The 21,191-nt window shown below is 41.9% G+C and overlaps 2 protein-coding genes across 2 annotated transcripts; both read right to left on the bottom strand.

Annotated features, from left to right (window-relative positions):
• Window positions 1-3,022: 3,022 nt before the first annotated feature.
• Window positions 3,023-4,330, bottom strand: LOC311119810 (equistatin-like). Its single transcript, XM_084194462.1, has 4 exons — window positions 4,271-4,330; window positions 3,427-3,558; window positions 3,201-3,289; window positions 3,023-3,100 (listed from the first exon to the last, which is right to left on the bottom strand). Exons 1-4 carry the CDS (start codon window positions 4,320-4,322, stop codon window positions 3,089-3,091), a joined length of 285 nt encoding a protein of 94 aa, XP_084050588.1. The 5' UTR covers window positions 4,323-4,330; the 3' UTR covers window positions 3,023-3,088.
• Window positions 4,331-19,339: 15,009 nt separating this feature from the next.
• LOC311119808 (equistatin-like) lies at window positions 19,340-20,595 on the bottom strand (the record flags this gene model as incomplete). Its single annotated transcript, XM_084194461.1, has 4 exons — window positions 19,340-19,351; window positions 19,455-19,543; window positions 19,695-19,826; window positions 20,544-20,595. 4 exons carry the CDS (start codon window positions 20,593-20,595, stop codon window positions 19,340-19,342), a joined length of 285 nt encoding a protein of 94 aa, XP_084050587.1.
• Window positions 20,596-21,191: the final 596 nt, after the last annotated feature.

Genomic DNA, 21,191 nt, shown 5'->3' with positions numbered 1-21,191 from the left:
ACAACAATGCTTAGGCTTCTACTTCATGCTTATACATACTATATACATTTTATGTACACAGTCAATAATTATATTTTGCTTGTTTTTACTCCTGAACTTCCTCCGATCATTTTCATGATGTCCAACTGGTATGCTTCTATATGCCATATCTTTCTAACTGTGCTCTTTCACAAAAGCTCACAATATATAACCTATATACTTATTATGGACACAGCATGTCTTACACTAGTTACCTTGTTGTTATTAGTCCCATCCTTCAGCTCAATTCAACACCTCCCATCTATCTCTTAACACCAACTTTTGTGATGTTTTACAAAAGTTCTGAACCTTTCTATTCTCATTGTTTCTACAGTTTGTGAATTGAAAATAAACATTTTTGCTAAAAGTATTATTATATTATTGATTGATTGACTATGACTTTTCAGATCACCCAGTAGTGCTATCTGCAGGGTCAGCTCCATGCAAATATTGCAATCCTTCAGCCATTCCTGGACCTGTGTCCAGAAACAAGCTACAAATGGACAGTACCAAAACAAATGATCTAATGATTCACAGCCAAATCTGCAGAGCTGGGAAGATTGTATCCCCCATACAAATAACATTATATTGGTAGAAATATAATAATTTCAATTAAATACGTTTTGAATCCGGCGTCGTTTTGCGTATCAGTTCATAAACACTATGCCATGGAATCGGTACGTCAAAAATCTCTTCCCAACTATTTTGCAATCTATATGGGATGGCTGTCAATCTTTTGGACCTTAAATTTAACTGGTAAAGTTTTTTATTTATCACAATTTTCTTTAACCAATGATGTTCTTTGATGCAGTCAGACAAGTTCCTTACTTTCTCCCTCTTCCACTTTCCTCTTCCAATTTTGCGGTAATACTGCAATTATTTGGTTGTACTTTTGGGTAGAGCAGACATTCCCATATGTTTTTGTTAGCTGCATGTGTGACATAACTCCACCATTCCTACCGATAATATCATTTACGAATATTATACCTTTTTTAAACATTCTCTCAAAAAATATGTATATTTTTTTATCTGTTAGTATATTTGAGTTTAACCGCAATATTTGTTGCAATATTTGTTCTGTCATTTCTGGAGGATTAAATAGAAATTGTAACCAACTTTCTATGGCTTGTTTTAGAAATAATGATATTTGGGAGATGATTTCCTTTTCAAATACCTTAAAGTGAGGGGTTGTAATCTGAATAAAGGGAAAAAGTCCCTTCCTGAACATTGGGTGAGACAATCTTACTAGTTCGGATTTAAGTATAATTTTTGTATGACTGAAGCTTTTAGTGATAGGTCTAATGCTTTAATATTTAATAATTTCTGTCCTCCAAATTCATATTCATTATATAAATAGGCCCATTTAATTTAGTCTGGCTTGCCGTTCCAAATAAAATGGAATATTTTTTTCTCATAATTTAAACTGTTCGCTCGGCGTAGGCAAGACCATAAGCAAATAGGTAAATTGGGATAATACTAAAGAGTTACAGGTATTTACCTTTCCATGGTAACAAGATCTTATCTATTTTTGCTAACTTTCTATTAAAATGTATTGCAGTGAGATCATTTATTTCCTTTGGGATATGTATTCCGAGGATATCCACATCACCATCAGACCATTTTATTGGTAAACTACATGGTAATGTAATTTTTTTTTTTTGTGATCCAATACGTAATATAGTACACTTATCATAATTTGGTTGTAATCCAGAGACGTTAGAAAATGTATATAGATCCTCTAGAAGGCTGTGGAGGGATTCAAGTTGTGGATTTAAAAGAAAATATGAATCATCAGCGTACAATGACACCTTTGTTTTTAAGCCCTGGATTTCTAATCCCTTGATGTTATTGTTGGATCTGATTTTAATAGCTAACATCTCGATGGCAATAATAAATATATATGCCGATAGTGGACAACCTTGTTTCACTCCTCTTGACAGTTTAAAACGTTCGGAGAAATAGCCATTATTTACTATTTTACACCTAGGGTTACTATACATGATTTTAACCTAATTCATAAGAGATTCTCCAAAATTGAAATGCTCCAGGAATTTATATTTAAACCCCAGTTGTACTTTATAAAATGCCTTTTCAAAGTCTGCTAAAATCATAACTTGGTGTCAGTGATTCAACCTCGTGAAATATAAGATTATTTCACAGAAAATGTTCCTTGAGTTTTGGAGTTTAGAGTGAGGAAAAGTAGCTAACACCTCACTGCTCTCGTGTGTCATGAGCAGAGCAGCCCAAGTGGCGAAGTTGATATGGAAACTCAGAGCCATGCAGAGTGAGCTATGCACAGGGACCGAGTGACAGACGGCGCGGCGCAGTTAATGGACTTACTAATGGAGGAAGTTATTTGGGGTTTCAGCAAAAGCAATCGGGCCTGGGTAGTGTAGGACCGGCATGGGTAGGGCTAAAAATTCATTCACGTGCAGGGCTCTAATGTGGGGTCCTCTCTGAAAAACTGTACTAATCTTATCAATCAAGTTAGGAACTTAAACAAAATAAGACGTTTCATTTTAGCAGATGCTCTTTTCTAGAGCGACTTACAGTTAGTGAGTGCAGACATTTTCATACTGGCTCCCCGTGGGAATCGAACCCACAAACCTGGCGTTGGAAAAGCCATGCTCTACCAACTGAGCTACACGACATCGTGTACGTTTTCTAGTGTAAGAATTGTGCAAAGCACAAAAAATACCATAGGGCTCTGGTCAAAAGTAGTGTACTATGTAGGGAATAGAACCATTTGGCTTCCATCCTATCTTGTAAGGCTTCTTGTGTAAGATGGTACTTGTTGTACCATTGTAGCAAAAATATGTTGTCTTATAAAGTTAATATAAAGGGTTCATTTAAAAAGACTGATATTCCTTCCTCCATTTCCCAGAAATGGACCGGTTCATATAAATTGTACAGCATATCAAACCAACAATAAATAAAGCCAATCATTAAAAGTTTAAATTCTCTCAGGATTTCTTCATTTATTTATTTGTATCGAATGGGAAGCAGTTCCTGTAGGACAGTAAAGAAACTGTCAAAGTATTTTTACCGTCTTCATTCCAACGCCTTTCATCTACGAGCAAATCTACAATTACAGACAAAAACACAACATAAACATTAAAAACATGCAGAACCACCAGCAAATAATTAACATTTAGTGAATGAGAGAGAATGAGTGTGTTTACCAGGGTGGCACATTTGATGGGAGCAGTGCCTGGTGGAGTCTCAGTACCCTTGATCTTCTGTCCATTACAGGTCACACACCAACAGGAACCTACCAGAAATGGACATGTTAAAAACCTGTTGCGTATACAATATTGACATAATTACAAACGTTACTGTAACACAAAATGAATTGTCACCTTTAAATGACTTGGAGAATTTAGTGTGTGTTTGTGAGAGAGTGGTAACCTGTAGATCCCCAACATTGCTCAGGGGTGTATTGTCCCTTGCAGTCACAAGTTGGGATGTAGGCTGTAGTCGGCCTGTTTTTCATGGCATCTCTAGCACGCTCACAGGGGGTCTTGGGTCGTATCGTACAATCTGGATACACAGGTAACACACATTGTAATGTGGACATTACATAACATTGCTGGACATGCATTCTGAAAGCTTGGGTTGAGTCTGGAAGCTTGGGGTGCGTCCCAAATTGCACCCTATGGGGCCTGGTCAAAAGCAGCTTACTATATGGAATAGATGTAACCTAGGTTTCCCTCCAAAAACAGATACCAGTCTCAAGGGACTTCCTGGCTAAATATTGAAATTCTGCTACTTGTTTAAAGTCCCAGTGCAGTCAAAATTCAGTTTTGCATCATATTGTACAACAGCTGATGAAACTAAGACTGTAAAAGTGGGGTAAATTATATCAGTGTTATTTCCTAATAGTTGGTTGACAATCCAATCATGCATCCATCCAGTTGAAGGACCAAACCTTTCATATCACAATACCTCAACACTCCAGCATCTAGACACCAATATACATCTCTGGAACTAGAGGAGTGGCATTTGGCCAGTAACCGAAAGGTTGCTAGTTCAAATCCCTGAGCTGACAAGTTGAAATATCTGTCTATGTGCCCTTGAGCAAGGCACATAACCCTAATTGCTCCAGGGTTGCCGTTGATAATGGCTGACCATAGCTGTGACCTGACTCTCAGGGAGAGTGGGATATGCAACAACAAGACAGATAAGCTCCCAGCAATGTTTAAACAATTTATAACATGTCGTGGTGAGTAAGTCTGAGGTATGCCTCGCTTACCTCCCAACGCAAAAGCCGTGCTGACAAGCAGAATGATGGTCAATGTCGCCATGGTGATATTCTCCTGAGAGAGAGATTAGTTAACCATTAGAATCAGCTGTGATTGTACAGTAATACTTCAAATTAGTGGAATGGCTGGGGGTACCAGAGGAGAGGTTAAGGAAACCCTGTGTTAGGGTCTTCATTCTATTGAAGGTGGGGTGAAAGGTCAATGTCTTAAGGCTGAAGGGGAGGTTGTGTAGCTAGGAGAGGAGAGGAGCTTCTGTATTTCTGGAAGAACAGGACAATGGAGTAGATTAATGGGTTCATGGCCATAACTACATCTGAGGACACAGAGGTCCGGACCAAAATAAAGAAAATCTATTATGGGTCAACATCTAAATATTGCTCCCATCGTTGATCAAGAATTTAAGCATTCTGAGCTTTGATCTGACTGACAAGTTGAATCATGAACAGTGGTTTGTTCGTCATGTTCGTTTGAGTCCCCCAGATTTGTTGCACGGATGTGACTTTTAGCAGCATACTCACCACTCTCTCGAACCACCATTCACCACTCTAACTCTGCCCTCTCGTGGAAACGAACTACCCCAGCTCGGAGTTGGCTCACTAGAGAGGAATCTAGGTCCGACTACGTCGATTCACCTACCGGCTAGCTACTGGAAGAGACTTATATTGCCGTAACGTTGAAGGGCTCTGGTTAGTATAGCGGACAAAACTCCACGGTGAAGGAAGTTTATAGTGAACTCCACCTACGGAGTGGAGCAGAGACCAGGCTTTGTGGAATCTAGGTCCGACTACGTCGATTCACCCAAGGTCATTACTTCAAAACTATTTCATCATGAAACCCCTACCTTGTATCCATGTTTGTCCGCTCTAGTTACTTGCCTTTCTTTGTTTGCTGAAATCCATTGTAACACCGGGAGTCAGGACGCAGACGGTGAGTTTAATCATATAAATCACGTAGCTGAACAAAACCAACACTGCCTGTTGACGGAGGATTCTGAGGGCTATATGAAGGGAGAGTAATCAAGGTGATGATGAGGTCCAGGTGTGTGTAATGATGGTTGCCAGGTGTGTGTAATGATGGTTGCCAGGTGTGTGTAATGATGGTTGCCAGGTGTGTGTAATGATGGTTGCCAGGTGTGTGTAATGATGGTTGCCAGGTGTGTGTAATGATGGTTGCCAGGTGTGTGTAATGATGGTTGCCAGGTGTGTGTAATGATGGTTGCCAGGTGTGTGTAATGATGGTTGCCAGGTGTGTGTAATGATGGTTGCCAGGACCAGTGGTTAGTAGACCGACGACGTCAAGCGCTGGAGCAGGTGTGACATCCATACTTTTTCAATAAACATTAATCAAATACAACCACCGACTTTTTGCTCATTTCAGTGTCACGAAGATGGCAACTGTGTCAATTTAATCTCCGATGAGGTTTATAAATGAAACCTAGGTTATAAAATGATTTCTCTCTGTCTCGTTATTGCTCAGTATCTCTGGACAGAAAATGTGCCAAGTCAATAACGTTATATGCCAGATTTAGTGTTTATTTGAACCTGAAATGATCTGTGAAATGTTGTTGGTCGACAAACCCTCTGTAGATTGTGTGATTTGATTGGACAATGAGTGTTTTCGAGACCTAGGCCCACTGTGACACTCTGGCTCCATGGACTTTGATTATTGAGCCAGGGTTGTTCATTTTCATTGTTTGGGTGTATTTCTATGTTGGGTATTCTAGTTGTTCATTTCTATGTTTGGTGATTGTGCTTGATTAGTCATATGACTCCCAATCGGAGGTAACGAGTGTCAGCTGTCGGCTCGTTATCTCTGATTGGGAGCCATATTTAAACTGTGTGGTTTCTCCTTGGTTTTGTGGGTTTTTGTTCCATGTTTCTGTCAGTGTTACAGAGGACTTCACTATCGTCATTTGTTGTTTTTCGTGGTTGCTTTATTAAATAAAGTCATCATGTTCACTCCACGCGCTGCGTATTGGTCCGCTTCCTCAGACGATCGTGACACCCACGTCATCGGAGATTCAATTGACACATGCGCTTTTGCACTACGTTGCCATATTTGACAAACAGAAAAAAGCAAAAAGTCGGTAGTGGAGTTCATCATGAACTTCCTTCACCATGGAGTGGATTTTAGTTTACTACGGGTAGAATTACTTAGCCAGCTAGAAGGATGACGTAAGAAGCTAATGTTACCTCAACAGGAGCAAGAGAATAGGCTACTAACTTCTCATAATAACGTTGCTTTACAGAGAGTACGCTATTGAAACAGTGAGGTGGCACTCAGTGGTGAAGCTGAGAGAGAGAGAGAGAGGAACCAAAACAGAGAGAGGTTACTACAGTGGTTCCCAAACTTTGGGTCAGAAGCAATCGGGTCTGGGTAGTGTAGGACCTGTACATTGAGGGTATAGGTAGTGTAAGACCTGAACATTGAGGGTATGGGTAGTGTAGGACCTGAACATTGAGGGTATGGGTAGAGTAGGACCTGAACATTGAGGGTATGGGTAGAGTAGGACCTGAACATTCAGGGTATGGGTAGTGTAGGACCTGAACATTCAGGGTATGGGTAGTGTAGGACCTGAACATTGAGGGTATGGGTAGTGTAGGACCTGAACATTGAGGGTATGGGTAGTGTAGGACCTGAACATTGAGGGTATGGGTAGTGTAGGACCTGAACATTGAGGGTATGGGTAGAGTAGGACCTGAACATTGAGGGTATGGGTAGAGTAGGACCTGAACATTGAGGGTCTGGGTAGTGTAGGACCTGAACATTGAGGGTCTGGGTAGAGTAGGACCTGAACATTGAGGGTATGGGTAGAGTAGGACCTGAACATTGAGGGTATGGGTAGAGTAGGACCTGAACATTGAGGGTATGGGTAGGTTCATTTTTGCTAGTTTTTTTCTCTCCAAATAGCATTGTATATAAATGCACTAAAGTCAAAAGTAGTGCACTGGAAAAGGGTTTCATTTGGGACACAGTATTGGAGTCTAAAGCAGGCCCCCTTGATAACCTGACCAGTCTACTATCACGTCCATCTTCTACATTCAGGCTGCTGTAGTGACCTCTGACCTCATCTAGTCTAATGTTGTGGAAGAAGATTTATAGTGTAAGAAGATACTTAGTGTCACATTTTACTAGTGCAAGAATTGTGCAAAGCGCAGAAAATACCATAAATATCAAAATAATCTGTCCATAGGTGTCTGGTCAAAAGTAGTGCACTATATAGGGAATAGTGAAAAGAGTAACATTTGGCATGTACCCTATCTTGTAAGGTTTGTTGTGTAAGATGGTACTTGTTGTACCATTGTAGCAAAATATTTTGTTGTCTTAAAGAGTTAATTTAAAGGGTTAATTTAAAATATTGATATTCCTTCCTAGGGTTGTGGTGGGCACCAAATTTTTAAAATAAAATAACAGTAGGGAGGCTATATACAGGGGGGGTACCGGTAGAGTTAATGTGCCGGGGCACAGGTTGGTCGAGGTAATTGAGGTAACATGTACATGTGGGTAGAGTTAACCTCTTAAGGATGGGACCCTTTTTTTCAATTTTCGCCTAAAATGACATAACCAAATCTAACTGCCTCTAGCTCAGGACCTGGAGCAAGGATATGCATATCTTTGATACCATTTGAAAGGAAACACTTTGTGGAAATGTGAAATTAATGTGGAAGAATATAACACATTAGATCTGGTAAAAGATAATACAAACAAAAAACATGTGTTTTCCATCTTTGAAATGTAAGAGAAAGGCCACAATATAATATTGCAGTTTAGGCGTAATTTAGATGTTGGCCACTAGATGGCAGCAGTGTGTGTGCAACGTTTCAGATTGAGCCAGTGAAGCGTTGCAGTACTGGACTATTTTGTTTCAAGTCTGCCCAAATGTGCCAAATTGGTCGATTGATACATTTTCAAGTACATAACTATAGAGAACATACAAAAATGATATGGTAATACAAAATGTAAGTTTACACACTTCCAGGATTGTCATATATGATGGATCATTAGCTTATACACTAAATGTAAATGTAAATGTAACTTTCACACATCTAGATGGCCGGGCGGGGTGGGTGTGGAGCCAGAGACAGCAGGGGTTCAAACTGTAGAACCCAGTTCCTACATTTTAATATAAAAATGTATTTTATCAAACAAAACAATGCTACATTTTATCTCAAGGTCCCATTAGGATGACAAATCAGAGCAAGATTACTGAATGTAAGTAGAGTGAGGGAAAACATTATTTGATCCCCTGCTGATTTTGTACGTTTGCCCACAGACAAAGAAATGATCAGTCTATAATTTTAATGGTAGGTTTATTTGAACAGTGAGTGACAGAATAACAACAACAAAAAATCCAGAAAAACGCATGTCAAAAATGATATAAATTGATTTGCATTTTAATGAGGGAAGCTTCTTCCCGAAGAAGACGCAAGTTTGGCTGCCGAGCAAGTTACCAGTGTTCATTTTAGTGAGTTGTGGGGTTTGTTAGGTTTCATACTGCATTATGGTGATTGACTCCAAGCAATTGCCTTTGGCCTAAATACCTTATTACATCTGTAGCTGTAGAGTACTGCTGCAGTTTGTATATTTCAGATACTCCATGTGTATGTCGTTTATAAGTGCCTGAATTGCACTGAATACATGAGAGTTATGCAGTAGATGTTATTGTTTAGAGATGGTTCATTCCTATAGCCTGTATACACACTTTACCAGTAGATGTTATTGTTTAGAGATGGTTCATTCCTATAGCCTGTATACACACTTTACCAGTAGATGTTATTGTTTAGAGATGGTTCATTCCTATAGCCTGTATACACACTTCACCAGTAGATGTTATTGTTTAGAGATGGTTCATTCCTATAGCCTGTATACACACTTTACCAGTAGATGTTATTGTTTAGAGATGGTTCATTCCTATAGCCTGTATACACACTTTACCAGTAGATGTGGAAAAAAAAGAGGACAACCAAACACTGCATTCCACAGTAAGAACATCATACCAAAGGTCAACCATGGTGGTGATGGTTTGGAGATGCTTTGCTGCCTCAGGACCTGGACGACTTGCCTTAATAGAAGGAACCATGAATTCTGCTCTGTATCAGAGAATTCTACAGCAGTATGTCAGACCATCTGTCTGTGAGCTGAAGCTGAAGCGCAGCTGGGTCATGCAGCAAGACAATGATCCAAAACACACAATCAAGTCTACATGAAAATTGCTCAAATGCAACACATTTGAAGTTTTGGAATGGCCTAGTCAAAGTCCAGACCTAATCCCAATTGAGATGTTGTGGCAGGACTTGAAACGAGCAGTTCATGCTTGAAAACCCACACGTCACTGAGTTAAAGCAGTTCTGCATGGAAGAGTGGGCCAAAATTCCTCCAAACCAATGAGAGACTGATCAACAACTACAGGAAGCATTTGGTTGGAGTCATTGCAGCTAAAGGTGGCACAACCAGTTATTGAGTGTAAGGGGGAAATTACTTTTTCACACAGGGGAATTGGGTGTTGCATAACTTTGTTTATGAAATAAATGAAATAAAATATGTAATTGTTGTTATTTGTTCACTATTGTTCCCTTTATCTAATATTAGGTTTTGGTTGAAGATCTGATAACATTAAGTATCACAAATATGCAAAAGTAGACAAAATTAGAAACGGGGCAAATACTTTTTCATATCCTTTAAAAATATATATACAGTGGGGAGAACAAGTATTTGATACTTTTTTATTTTATTTATTTCACCTTTATTTAACCAGGTAAGCCAGTTGAGAACAGGTTCTCATTTACAACTGCGACCTGGCCAAGATAAAGCAAAGTAGTGCAATAAAAACAACACAGAGTTACATATGGGGTAAAAAACATAAAGTCAGAGATACAACAGAAAATATATATACAGTGTGTGCAAATGTAGCAAGTTATGGAGGTAAGGCAATAAATAGGCTATAGTGCAGAATAATTACAATAGTATTAACACTGGAATGCTAGATGTGCAAGAGATTATGTGCAAATAGAGATACTGGGGTGCAAAAGAGCAAAATAAATAACAATATAGGGATGAGGTAGTTGGGTGGGCTAATTTCAGATGGGCTGTGTACAGGTGCAGTGATCGGTAAGGTGCTCTGACAACTGATGCTTAAAGTTACTGAGGGAGATAAGAGTCTCCAGCTTCAGAGATTTTTGCAATTATTTTCCAGTCATTGGCAGCAGAGAACTGGAAGGAATGGCGGCCAAAGGAGGTGTTGGCTCTTGGAATGACCAGTGAGATATACCTGCTGGAGCGCAGACTACGGGTGGGTGCTGCTATGGTGACCAATGAGCTAAGATAAGGCGGGGATTTGCCTAGCAGTGATTTATAGATGGCCTGGAGCCAGTGGGTTTGACGACGAATATGTAGTGAGGACCAGCCAACAAGAGCGTACAGGCCACAGTGGTGGGTAGTGTATGGGGCTTTGGAGACAAAACGGATGGCACTGTGATAGACTACATCCAATTTGCTGAGTAGAGTGTTGGAGGCTATTTTGTAAATGACATCGCCGAAGTCAAGGATCGGTAGGATAGTCAGTTTTACGAGGGCATGTTTGGCCGCATGAGTGAAGGAGGCTTTGTTGCGAAATAGGAAGCCGATTCTAGATTTAACTTTGGATTGGAGATTCTTTATGTGAGTCTGGAAGTTGAGTTTACAGTCTAACCAGACACCTAGGTATTTGTAGTTGTCCACATACTCTAGGTCAGACCCGTCGAGAGTGGTGATTCTAGTCGGGTGGGCGGGTGCCAGCAGCGTTCGATTGAAAAGCATGCATTTAGTTTTACTAGTGTTTAAGAGCAGTTGGAGGCTACTGAAGGATTGTTGTATGGCATTGAAGCTCGTTTGGAGGTTTGTTAACACAGTGTCCAATGAAGGGCCAGATGTATACAAAATGGTGTCGTCTGCGTAGAGGTGGATCTGAGAGTCACCAGCAGCAAGAGCGACATCATTGATATACACGGAGAAAAGTGTCGGCCCAAGAATTGAACCCTGTGGCACCCCCATAGAGACTGCCATAGGTCCAGACAACAGGCCCTCCGATTTGACACACTGAACTCTATCTGAGAAGTAGTTGGTGAACCAGGCGAGGCAGTCATTTGAGAAACCAAGGCTATTTAGTCTGCCAATAAGAATGCGGTGGTTGACAGAGTCGAAAGCCTTGGCCAGGTCGATGAAGACGCCTGCACAGTACTGTCTATTATCAATCGCGGTTATAATATCGTTTAGGACCTTGAGCGTGGCTGAAGTGCACCCGTGACCAGCTCGGAAACCGGATTGCATAGCGGAGAAGGTACGGTGGTATTCGAAATGGTCGATGATCTGTTTGTTAACTTGGCTTTCGAATACTTTCGAAAGGCAGGGCAGGATGGATATAGGTCTGTAGCAGTTTGGATCTAGAGTGTCACCCCCTTTGAAGAGGGGGATGACCGCGGCAGCTTTCCAATCTCTGGGGATCTCAGACGTTATGAAAGAGAGGTTGAACAGACTAGTAATAGGGGTTGCGACAATTTAGGTGGCTAGTTTTAGAAAGAAAGGGTCCAGATTGTCTAGCCCAGCTGATTTGTAGGGGTCCAGATTTTGCACTGCCGATTTTGCACTGCCGATTTTGCAGGTTTTCCTACTTACAAAGCATGTAGAGGTCTGTAATTTGTATCGTAGGTACACTTCAACTGTGAGAGACGGAATCTAAAACAAAAATTCAGAAAATCACATTGTATGATTTTTAAGTAATTAAATAGCATTTTATTGCATGACATAAGTATTTGATACATCAGAAAAGCAGAACTTAATATTTGGTACAGAAACCTTTGTTTGCAATTACAGAGATCATACGTTTCCTGTAGGTCTTGACCAGGTTTGCACACACTGCAGCAGGGATTTTGGCCCACTCCTCCATACAGACCTTCTCCAGATCCTTCAGGTTTCGGGGCTGTCGCTGGTGATAAAAATGACAGACCTCTACATGCTTTGTAAGTAGGAAAACCTGTAAAATCGGCAGTGTATCAAATACTTGTTCTCCCCACTGTACGTTCTTTATTACTTTCCAACCCCACCATCCCTCCCTAATTGGAGTAAACTAGTGAACAACAATGCTTAGGCCTCTACTTCATGCTTATACATACTATATACATTTTATGGACACAGTCAATAATTATATTTTGTTTGTTTTTACTCCTGAACTTCCTCCGATCATTTTAATTCCAACTGGTATGCTTCTATATGCCATATCTTTCTAACTGTGCTCTTTCACAAAAGCTCACAATATATAACCTATATACTTATTATGGACACAGCATGTCTTACACTAGTTACCTTGTTGTTATTAGTCCCATCCTTCAGCTCAATTCAACACCTCCCATCTATCTCTTAACACCAACTTTTGTGATGTTTTACAAAAGTTCTGAACCTTTCTATTCTCATTGTTTCTACAGTTTGTGAATTGAAAATAAACATTTTTGCTAAAAGTATTATTATATTATTGATTGATTGACTATGACTTTTCAGATCACCCAGTAGTGCTATCTGCAGGGTTAGCTCCATGCAAATATTGCAATCCTTCAGCCATTCCTGGACCTGTGTCCAGAAACAAGCTACAAATGGACAGTACCAAAACAAATGATCTAATGATTCACAGCCAAATCTGCAGAGCTGGGAAGATTGTATCCCCCATACAAATAACATTATATTGGTAGCAATAATTTTACATAATAATTTAAATTAAATTAAATACGTTTTGAATCCGGCGTCGTTTTGCGTATCAGTTCATAAACACTATGCCATGGAATCGGTACGTCAAAAATCTCTTCCCAACTATTTTGCAATCTATATGGGACGGCTGTCAATCTTTTGGTCCTTAAATGAAACTGGTATACTTTTTTATTAATCACATTTTTCTTTAACCAATTATGTTATTTGATGCAAGGCCGACAGACAAGTTCCTTACTTTCTCCTCCTTCCACTTTCCTCGTCCATTTTTGCAGTAATACTGCAATTATTTGGTTGTACTTTTGGGTAGAACAGACATTCCCATATGTTTTTGTTAGCTGCATGTGCGACATAACTCCACCATTCCTACCAATAATAACATTTACGAAGTGTCAAGATCGTCATATTGAACAGACCAAGGCGCAGCGTGATGAACGAACATACTTTAATTAGTTAAAGCGTAAACACAATACAAAACAAGAAACGACTCGTGAAGTTGTTATTGGATGCTAGTCTGCTAGTTGGCTATGGAGTCATAGTTGGCTAGCTGAACAAAGTGGGTTGAGTCTACTCCTTTAAACATTGAACCGCTGTGGTTCACAACAATTCTGATTTCCAAAGGCGGAAGTTGGGAGAGTTTTTGTTCGGGTGGTTCAGTGAAACAATTTTAGTTTCCGAGCTAGAAGATTTGGTGAGGGAGGCCCTGCTCTCTCCACTCCCAGATGCTTAGCCCATTTCATTCCGATCTCCTCTGCATTTTTGTAGCCATTTGCTACAGCCTGTCAACTATGCCTCTGCCTATCCCTGTTCTCTCCTCTCTGCACAGGCTACACAAACGCACCACACCGCGTGGCTGCTGCCTCTCCAATTTGGTGGTCCCTGCACGCACCACCCACGTGGAGTTCCAGGTCGCAGGCAGCCTCTGGAACTGCCGTTCTGCTGCCAACAAAGCTGACTTCATCCCAGCCTATGCCAACCTCCAGTCCCTTGACTTCCTGGCGCTGACGGAAACATGGATCACCACTGAAAACACCGCTACTCCTACTGCTCTCTCCTCGTCTGACCATGTGTTCTCGCATACCCCGAGAGCATCTGGTCAGAGGGGTGGTGGTACAGGAATCCTCATCTCTCCCAAGTGGACATTCTCAATTTTTCCCCTAACCCATCTGTCTATCTCCTCATTTGAATTCCATGCTGTCACAGTCACTAGCCCATTTAAGCTTAATATCCTTGTCATCTATCGCCCTCCAGGTTCCCTTGGAGAGTTCATCAATGAGCTTGACGCCTTGATAAGTTCCTTCCCTGAGGATGGCTCACCCCTCACAGTTTTGGGGGATTTCAACCTCCCTATGTCCACATTTGACTCATTTCTCTCTGCCTCCTTCTTTCCACTCCTCTCCTCTTTTGACCTCACCCTCTCACCGTCCCCCCCTACTCACAAGGCAGGCAATACGCTTGACCTCATCTTCACTAGATGCTGCTCCTCTACTAATCTCACTGCAACTCCCCTCCAAGTCTCCGACCACTACTTTGTTTCCTTTTCTCTCTCACTCTCCTCCCACACTACTCACTCCGCCCCTACACAGATGGTAATGCGCCGCCGCAACCTTCGCTCTCTCTCTCCCACTACTCTCTCCTCTTCCATCCTATCATCTCTTCCCTCTGCTCAATCCTTCTCCCTCCAATCTCCTGATTCTGCCTCCTCAACCCTCCTCTCCTCCCTTTCTGCATCCTTTGACTCTCTGTGTCCCCTATCCTCACGGCCGGCTCGGTCCTCCCCTCCAGCTCCGTGGCTTGATGACTCATTGCGAGCTCACAGAACAGAGCTCCGGGCAGCGGAGCGGAAATGGAAGAAAACTAAATTCCCTGCCGACCTGGCATCTTTTCACTCCCTCCTCTCTACATTTTCTTCATCTGTTTCTGCTGCTAAGGCCACCTTCTACCACTCTAAATTCCAAGCATCTGCCTCTAACCCTAGGAAGCTCTTTGCCACATTTTCCTCCCTCCTGAATCCTCCCCCCCCCCTCCCCCCCTCCTCTCTCTCTGTGGATGACTTCGTCAACCACTTTGAAAAGAAGGTTGACGACATCCGATCCTTGTTTGTTAAGCCTAATGACACTGCTGGTCCTGCTCACACTGCCCTACCCTATGCTTTGACTTCTTTCTCCCCTCTCTCTCCAGATAAGATCCTGCGACTTGTGACTGCAGGCCGCCCAACAACCTGCCCGCTTGACCCCATCCCCTCCTCCCTTCTCCAGACCATCTCCGGTGACCTTCTCCCCTACCTCACCTCGCTGATCAACTCATCCTTGACCGCTGGCCATGTCCCTTCCGTCTTCAAGAGAGCGAGAGTTACTCCCCTTCTCAAAAAACCAACACTCGACCCCACTGATGTCAACAACTACAGACCAGTATCCCTTCTTTCTTTTCTTTCCAAAACTATTGAGCGTGCCGTCTTTAGCCAACTCTCTTGCTATCTCTCTCAGAATGACCTTCTTGATCCAAACCAATCAGGTTTCAGGACTGGTCATTCAACTGAGACTGCTCTTCTCTGTGTCACAGAGACTCTCCGCACTGCTAAAGCTAACTCTCTCTCCTCTGCTCTTGTCCTTCTAGATCTGTCTGCTGCCTTTGATACTGTGAACCATCAGATCCTCCTCTCCACCCTCTCCGAAATGGGCATCTCCGGCGCGGCTCACTCCTGGATTGCGTCCTACCTGACCGGTCGCTCCTACCAAGTGGCGTGGCGGGAAGCTGTCTCCGCACCACGTGCTCTCACCACTGGTGTCCCCCAGGGATCGGTTTTGGGCCCTCTCCTTTTCTCCCTATACACCAAGTCACTTGGCTCTGTCATATCCTCACATGGCCTTTCCTATCATTGCTACGCTGACGATACACAACTAATCTTCTCCTTTCCCCCTTCTGATCACCAGGTGGCGAATCGCATCTCTGCATGTCTGGCAGACATATCAGTATGGATGACGGATCACCACCTCAAGCTGAACCCTGGCAAGACGGAGCTGCTCTTCCTCCCCGGGAAGGACTGCCCGTTCCATGATCTCGCCATCACGGTAGACAACTCCGCTGTGTCCTCCTCCCAGAGTGCGAAGAGCCTAGGCGTGACCCTGGACAACACCCTGTCGTTCTCCGCCAACATCAAGGCGGTGACCCGCTCCTGCAGGTTCATGCTCTACAACATTCGGAGAGTGCGACCCTGCCTTACACAGGAAGCGGCGCAGGTCCTGGTCCAGGCACTTGTCATCTCCCGTCTGGACTACTGCAACTTGCTGTTGGCTGGGCTCCCTGCCTGTGCCATTAAACCCCTACAACTCATCCAGAATGCCGCAGCCCGTCTGGTGTTCAACCTTCCCAAGTTCTCTCACGTCACCCCCCTCCTCCGCACACTCCACTGGCTTCCAATTGAAGCTCGCATCCGCTACAAGACCATGGTGCTTGCCTTTGGAGCAGTGAGGGGAACGGCACCCCTGTACCTTCAGGCTCTGATCAGTCCCTACACCCAAACGAGGACATTGCGTTCATCCACCTCTGGCCTGCTGGCTCCCCTTCCTCTGCGGAAGCACAGCTCCCCCTCAGCCCAGTCAAAACTGTTCGCTGCTCTGGCACCCCAATGGTGGAACAAGCTCCCTCACGACGCCAGGACAGCGGAGTCACTCACCACCTTCCGGAGACATTTGAAACCCCACCTCTTTAAGGAATACCTGGGATAGGCTAAAGTATTCCTTCTAACCCCCCCCCCCCCCCCCCCCAAATTGTAAAGTGGTTATCCCACTGGCTATAGGGTGAACGCACCAATTTGTGAGTCGCTCTGGCTAAGAGCGTCTGCTAAATGACGTTAATGTGCCCTTGAGCAAGGCACTTAACCCTAATTGCTCCTGTAAGTCGCTCTGGTTAAGAGCGTCTGCTAAATGACTAAAATGTAAATGTAAATGTAAGTCCACGGTAACACTGACCGAACACGGAACAAGAACCCACAAAAACAAAGGGAAAAATGACAGTATAAATATGGCTCCCAATCAGAGACAACCAACGACAGCTGACACTCGTTGCCTCTGATTGGGAGTCACTCTAGCCAACATAGAAATAAAAACACCAGAATTACCAACATAGAAATGAACACAAAGAAAGAACACACCCTGGCTCAACATATAGAGTCCCAGAGCCAGGGTGTGACACGAAGATTATTCCTTTTTTAAACATTTTCTCAAAAAAGTTTTTTTTATCTGTTAGTATATTTGAGTTTAACCACAATATTTGTTGCAATATTTGTTCTGTCATTTCTGGAGGATTAAATAGAAATTGTAACCAACTTTCTATTGCTTGTTTTAGAAATAATGATATTTGGGAGATGATTTCCTTTTCAAATACCTTAAAGTGAGGGGTTGTAATCTGAATAAAGGGAAAAAGTCCCTTCCTGAACATTGGGTGAGACAATGTTACTAGTTCGGATTTAAGTATAATTTTTGTATGACTGAAGCTTTTAGTGATAGGTCTAATGCTTTAATATTTAATAATTTCTGTCCTCCGAATTCATATTCATTATATAAATAGGCCCATTTAATTTTGTCTGGCTTGCCGTTCCAAATAAAATGGAATATTTTTTCTCATATAATTTAAACAGTTCGCTCGGCGTAGGCAAGACCATAAGCAAATAGGTAAACTGGGATAATACTAAAGAGTTAGACAGGTATTTACCTTTCCATGGTAACAAGATCTTATCTATTTTTGCTAACTTTCTATTAAAATGTATTGCAGTGAGATTATTTCCTTTGGGATATGTATTCCGAGGATATCCACATCACCATCAGACCATTTTATTGGTAAACTACATGGTAATGTACATTTTTTTTTTAGTGATCCAATACGTAATATAGTACACTTATCATAATTTGGTTGTAATCCAGAGACGTTAGAAAATGTATCTAGATCCTCTATAAGGCTGTGGAGGGATTCAAGTTGTGGATTTAAAAGAAAACATGAATCATCAGCGTACAATGACACCTTTGTTTTTAAGCCCTGGATTTCTAATCCCTTGATGTTATTGTTGGATCTGATTTTAATAGCTAACATCTCGATGGCAATAATAAATATATATGCCGATAGTGAACAACCTTGTTTCACTCCTCTTGACAGTTTAAAACTGTCGGAGAAATAGCTATAATTTACTATTTTACACCTAGGGTTACTATACATGATTTTAACCCAATTCATTAGAGATTCTCCAAAATTGAAATGCTCCAGGAATTTATATATAAACCCCAGTTGTACTTTATCAAATGCCTTTTCAAAGTCTGCTAAAATCATAACTTGGTGTCAGTGATTCAACCTCGTGAAATATAAGATTATTTCACAGAAAATGTTCCTTGAGTTTGAGTTTAGAGTGAGGAAAAGTAGCTAACACCTCACTGCTCTCTTGTGTGTCATGAGCAGAGCAGCCCAAGTGGCGAAGTTGATATGGAAACTCAGAGCCATGCAGAGTGAGCTATGCACAGGGACCGAGTGACAGACGGCGCGGCGCAGTTAATGGACTTACTAATGGAGGAAGTTATTTGGGGTTTCAGCAAAAGCAATCGGGCCTGGGTAGAGTAGGACCGGCATGGGTAGGGCTACAAATTCATTCACGTGCAGGGCTCTAATGTGGGGTCCTCTGAAAAACTGTACTAATCTTATCAATCAAGTTAGGAACTTAAACAAAATAAGACGTTTCATTTTAGCAGATGCTCTTTTCTAGAGCGACTTACAGTTAGTGAGTGCATACATTTTCATACTGGCTCCCCGTGGGAATCGAACCCACAACCCTGGCGTTGGAAACGCCATGCTCTACCAACTGAGCTACACGACATCGTGTACGTTTTCTAGTGTAAGAAGGTACTTAGTGTCACATTTTACTAGTGCAAGAATTGTGCAAAGCACAAAAAAAACCATAATCTGGCCATAGGGCTCTGGTCAAAAGTAGTGTACTATGTAGGGAATAGTGAATAGAACCATTTGGCTTCCATCCTATCTTGTAAGGCTTCTTGTGTAAGATGGTACTTGTTGTACCGTTGTAGCAAAAATATGTTGTCTTATAAAGTTAATGTAAAGGGTTCATTTAAAAGACTGATATTCCTTCCTCCATTTCCCAGAAAAGGACCGGTTCATATAAATTGTACAGCATTTCAAACCAACAATAAATAAAGCCAATCATTAAAAGTTTAAATTCTCTCAGGATTTCTTCATTTATTTATTTGTATGGAATGTGAAGCAGTTCCTGTAGGACAGTAAAGAAACTGTCAAAGTATTTTTAACGTCTTCATTCCAACGCCTTTCATCTACCAGCAAATCTACAATTACAGACAAAAACACAACAACATAAACATTAAAAACATGCAGAACCACCAGCAAATAATTAACATTTAGTGAATGAGACAGAATGTGTGTGTTTACCAGGGGGGAACATTTGATGGGAGCAGTTTCTATTTGAGTCTCAGTACCCCTGATCTTCAGTCCATCACAGGTCACACACCAACAGGAACCTACCAGAAATGGACATGTTAAAAACCTGTTGCATATACAATATTGACATAATTACAAACGTTACTGTAACACAAAATGAATTGTCACCTTTAAATGACTTGGAGAATTTAGTGTGTGTGTGTGTGTTTGTATGTCTGAGAGAGTGGTAACCTGTAGATCCCCAACATTGTTTAGGGGTGTATTGTCCCTTGCGGTCACAAGTTGGGATGTAGCCTCCAGGCGGGCTGTTTATCATGGCATCTCTAGCACGCTCACAGGGGGTCTTGGGTCGCATCAGACCTTCTGGATACACAGGTAACATACATTGTAATGTGGACATTACATAACATTGCTGGACAATGTATGACATCATATACATTGCTGGACATGCATTCTGAAAGCTTGGGTTGAGTCTGGAAGCTTGAGGTGCGTCCCAAATTGCACCCTATTCCCCTATGGGTCCTGGTCAAAAGCAGCTTACTATACGGAATAGATGTAACCTAGGTTTCCCTCCAAAAACAGATACCAGTCTCAAGGGACTTCCTGGCTAAATATTGAAATTCTGCTATTTGTTTAAAGTCCCAGTGCAGTCAAAATTCAGTTTTGCATCATATTGTTATTTCCTGATAGTTGGTTGACAATCCAATCATGCATCCATCCAGTTGAAGGTCCAAACCTTTCATATCACAATACCTCAACACTCCAGCATCTAGACACCAATATACATCTCTGGAACTAGAAGAGTGGCATTTGGCCAGTAACCGAAAGGTTGCTAGTTCGAATCCCTGAGCTGACAAGTTGAAATATCTGTCTAAGTGCCCTTGAGCAAGGCACATAACCCTAATTGCTCCAGGGTTGCCATTGATAATGGCTGACCATAGCCGTGAACCCACTCTCAGGGAGAGTGGGATATGCCAAAACATACTAATACACATGTGCGAAACAAGACATAAGCTCCCAGCAATGTTTAATTTCTTTATAAATGTTTGTAAGTCTGAGTGTGAAGTATGTCTCTCTTACCTCCCAAAGCAAAAGCCGTGCTGACAAGCAGAATGATGGTCAATATCGCCATGGTGATAGTCTCCTGAGAGAGAGAGAGAGAGACAAATGTTACCTTATTCCCTATGTAGTGCACTACCTTTGACCAGGGTCCCCAGTACACTACATAGGGAATAGCCCACGGCCACAAAGGTAATATGGGCCCTGGTCAAAAGAAGCACACTACAAAAGGAAAAGGGTGCTATTTGGGATGCAGACAGATACAGTTTTAAATGCACAGATGTTAAAATCTCACCTTCACAAATCTTCAGTTGTAGCTTCACTTCTTCAGAGATCTTCAAAGGTCTTCACTGGGTCTCTCTCTCTCTCTCTCTCTCTCTCTCTGTCCTGCCTGTGAGTTGAGTTCTACCTTTCCCACCTCTCCTATTTAAGGATCTGTCCAGTCAGACCCCTCCCTCTCTCTCTCCCATCCTTTAACCCCCCGCATACTTTCTGTCCAGCTCAATACCTGCTGGACCTGTCCGATAGCTACCTGTTTGACAGGGTTGGGTTCAATATTTAAAATAAAAAAAATGAACAACTTGTTTAACAAATTCATGTGTTGCATGTTGGGTCACAATATGGTTATGGAGATTGTCTTGAGCACTGGTTTCTAACTGAATTTTTTAC

Source organism: Coregonus lavaretus, assembly GCF_964263955.1.
Source record: "Coregonus lavaretus genome assembly, contig: HAP1_SCAFFOLD_6360, whole genome shotgun sequence".
Taxonomy (NCBI): domain Eukaryota; kingdom Metazoa; phylum Chordata; class Actinopteri; order Salmoniformes; family Salmonidae; genus Coregonus; species Coregonus lavaretus.
The sequence above is the reverse complement of the archived record's forward strand: the minus strand, read 5'-3'. Positions and strand labels throughout refer to the sequence as shown.

Bases quoted from the DNA above. Each gene is read 5' to 3' on its own strand.
- LOC311119810 (XM_084194462.1), bottom strand. From the start codon at position 4,322: ATGGCGACATTGACCATCATTCTGCTTGTCAGCACGGCTTTTGCGTTG. The intron at 3,559-4,270 runs GTAAGCGAGGCA...CTGTGTATCCAG, and splicing joins CACGGCTTTTGCGTTGGGAG to ATTGTACGATACGACCCAAG. The intron at 3,290-3,426 runs GTTACCACTCTC...CATTTCTGGTAG, and splicing joins GCAATGTTGGGGATCTACAG to GTTCCTGTTGGTGTGTGACC.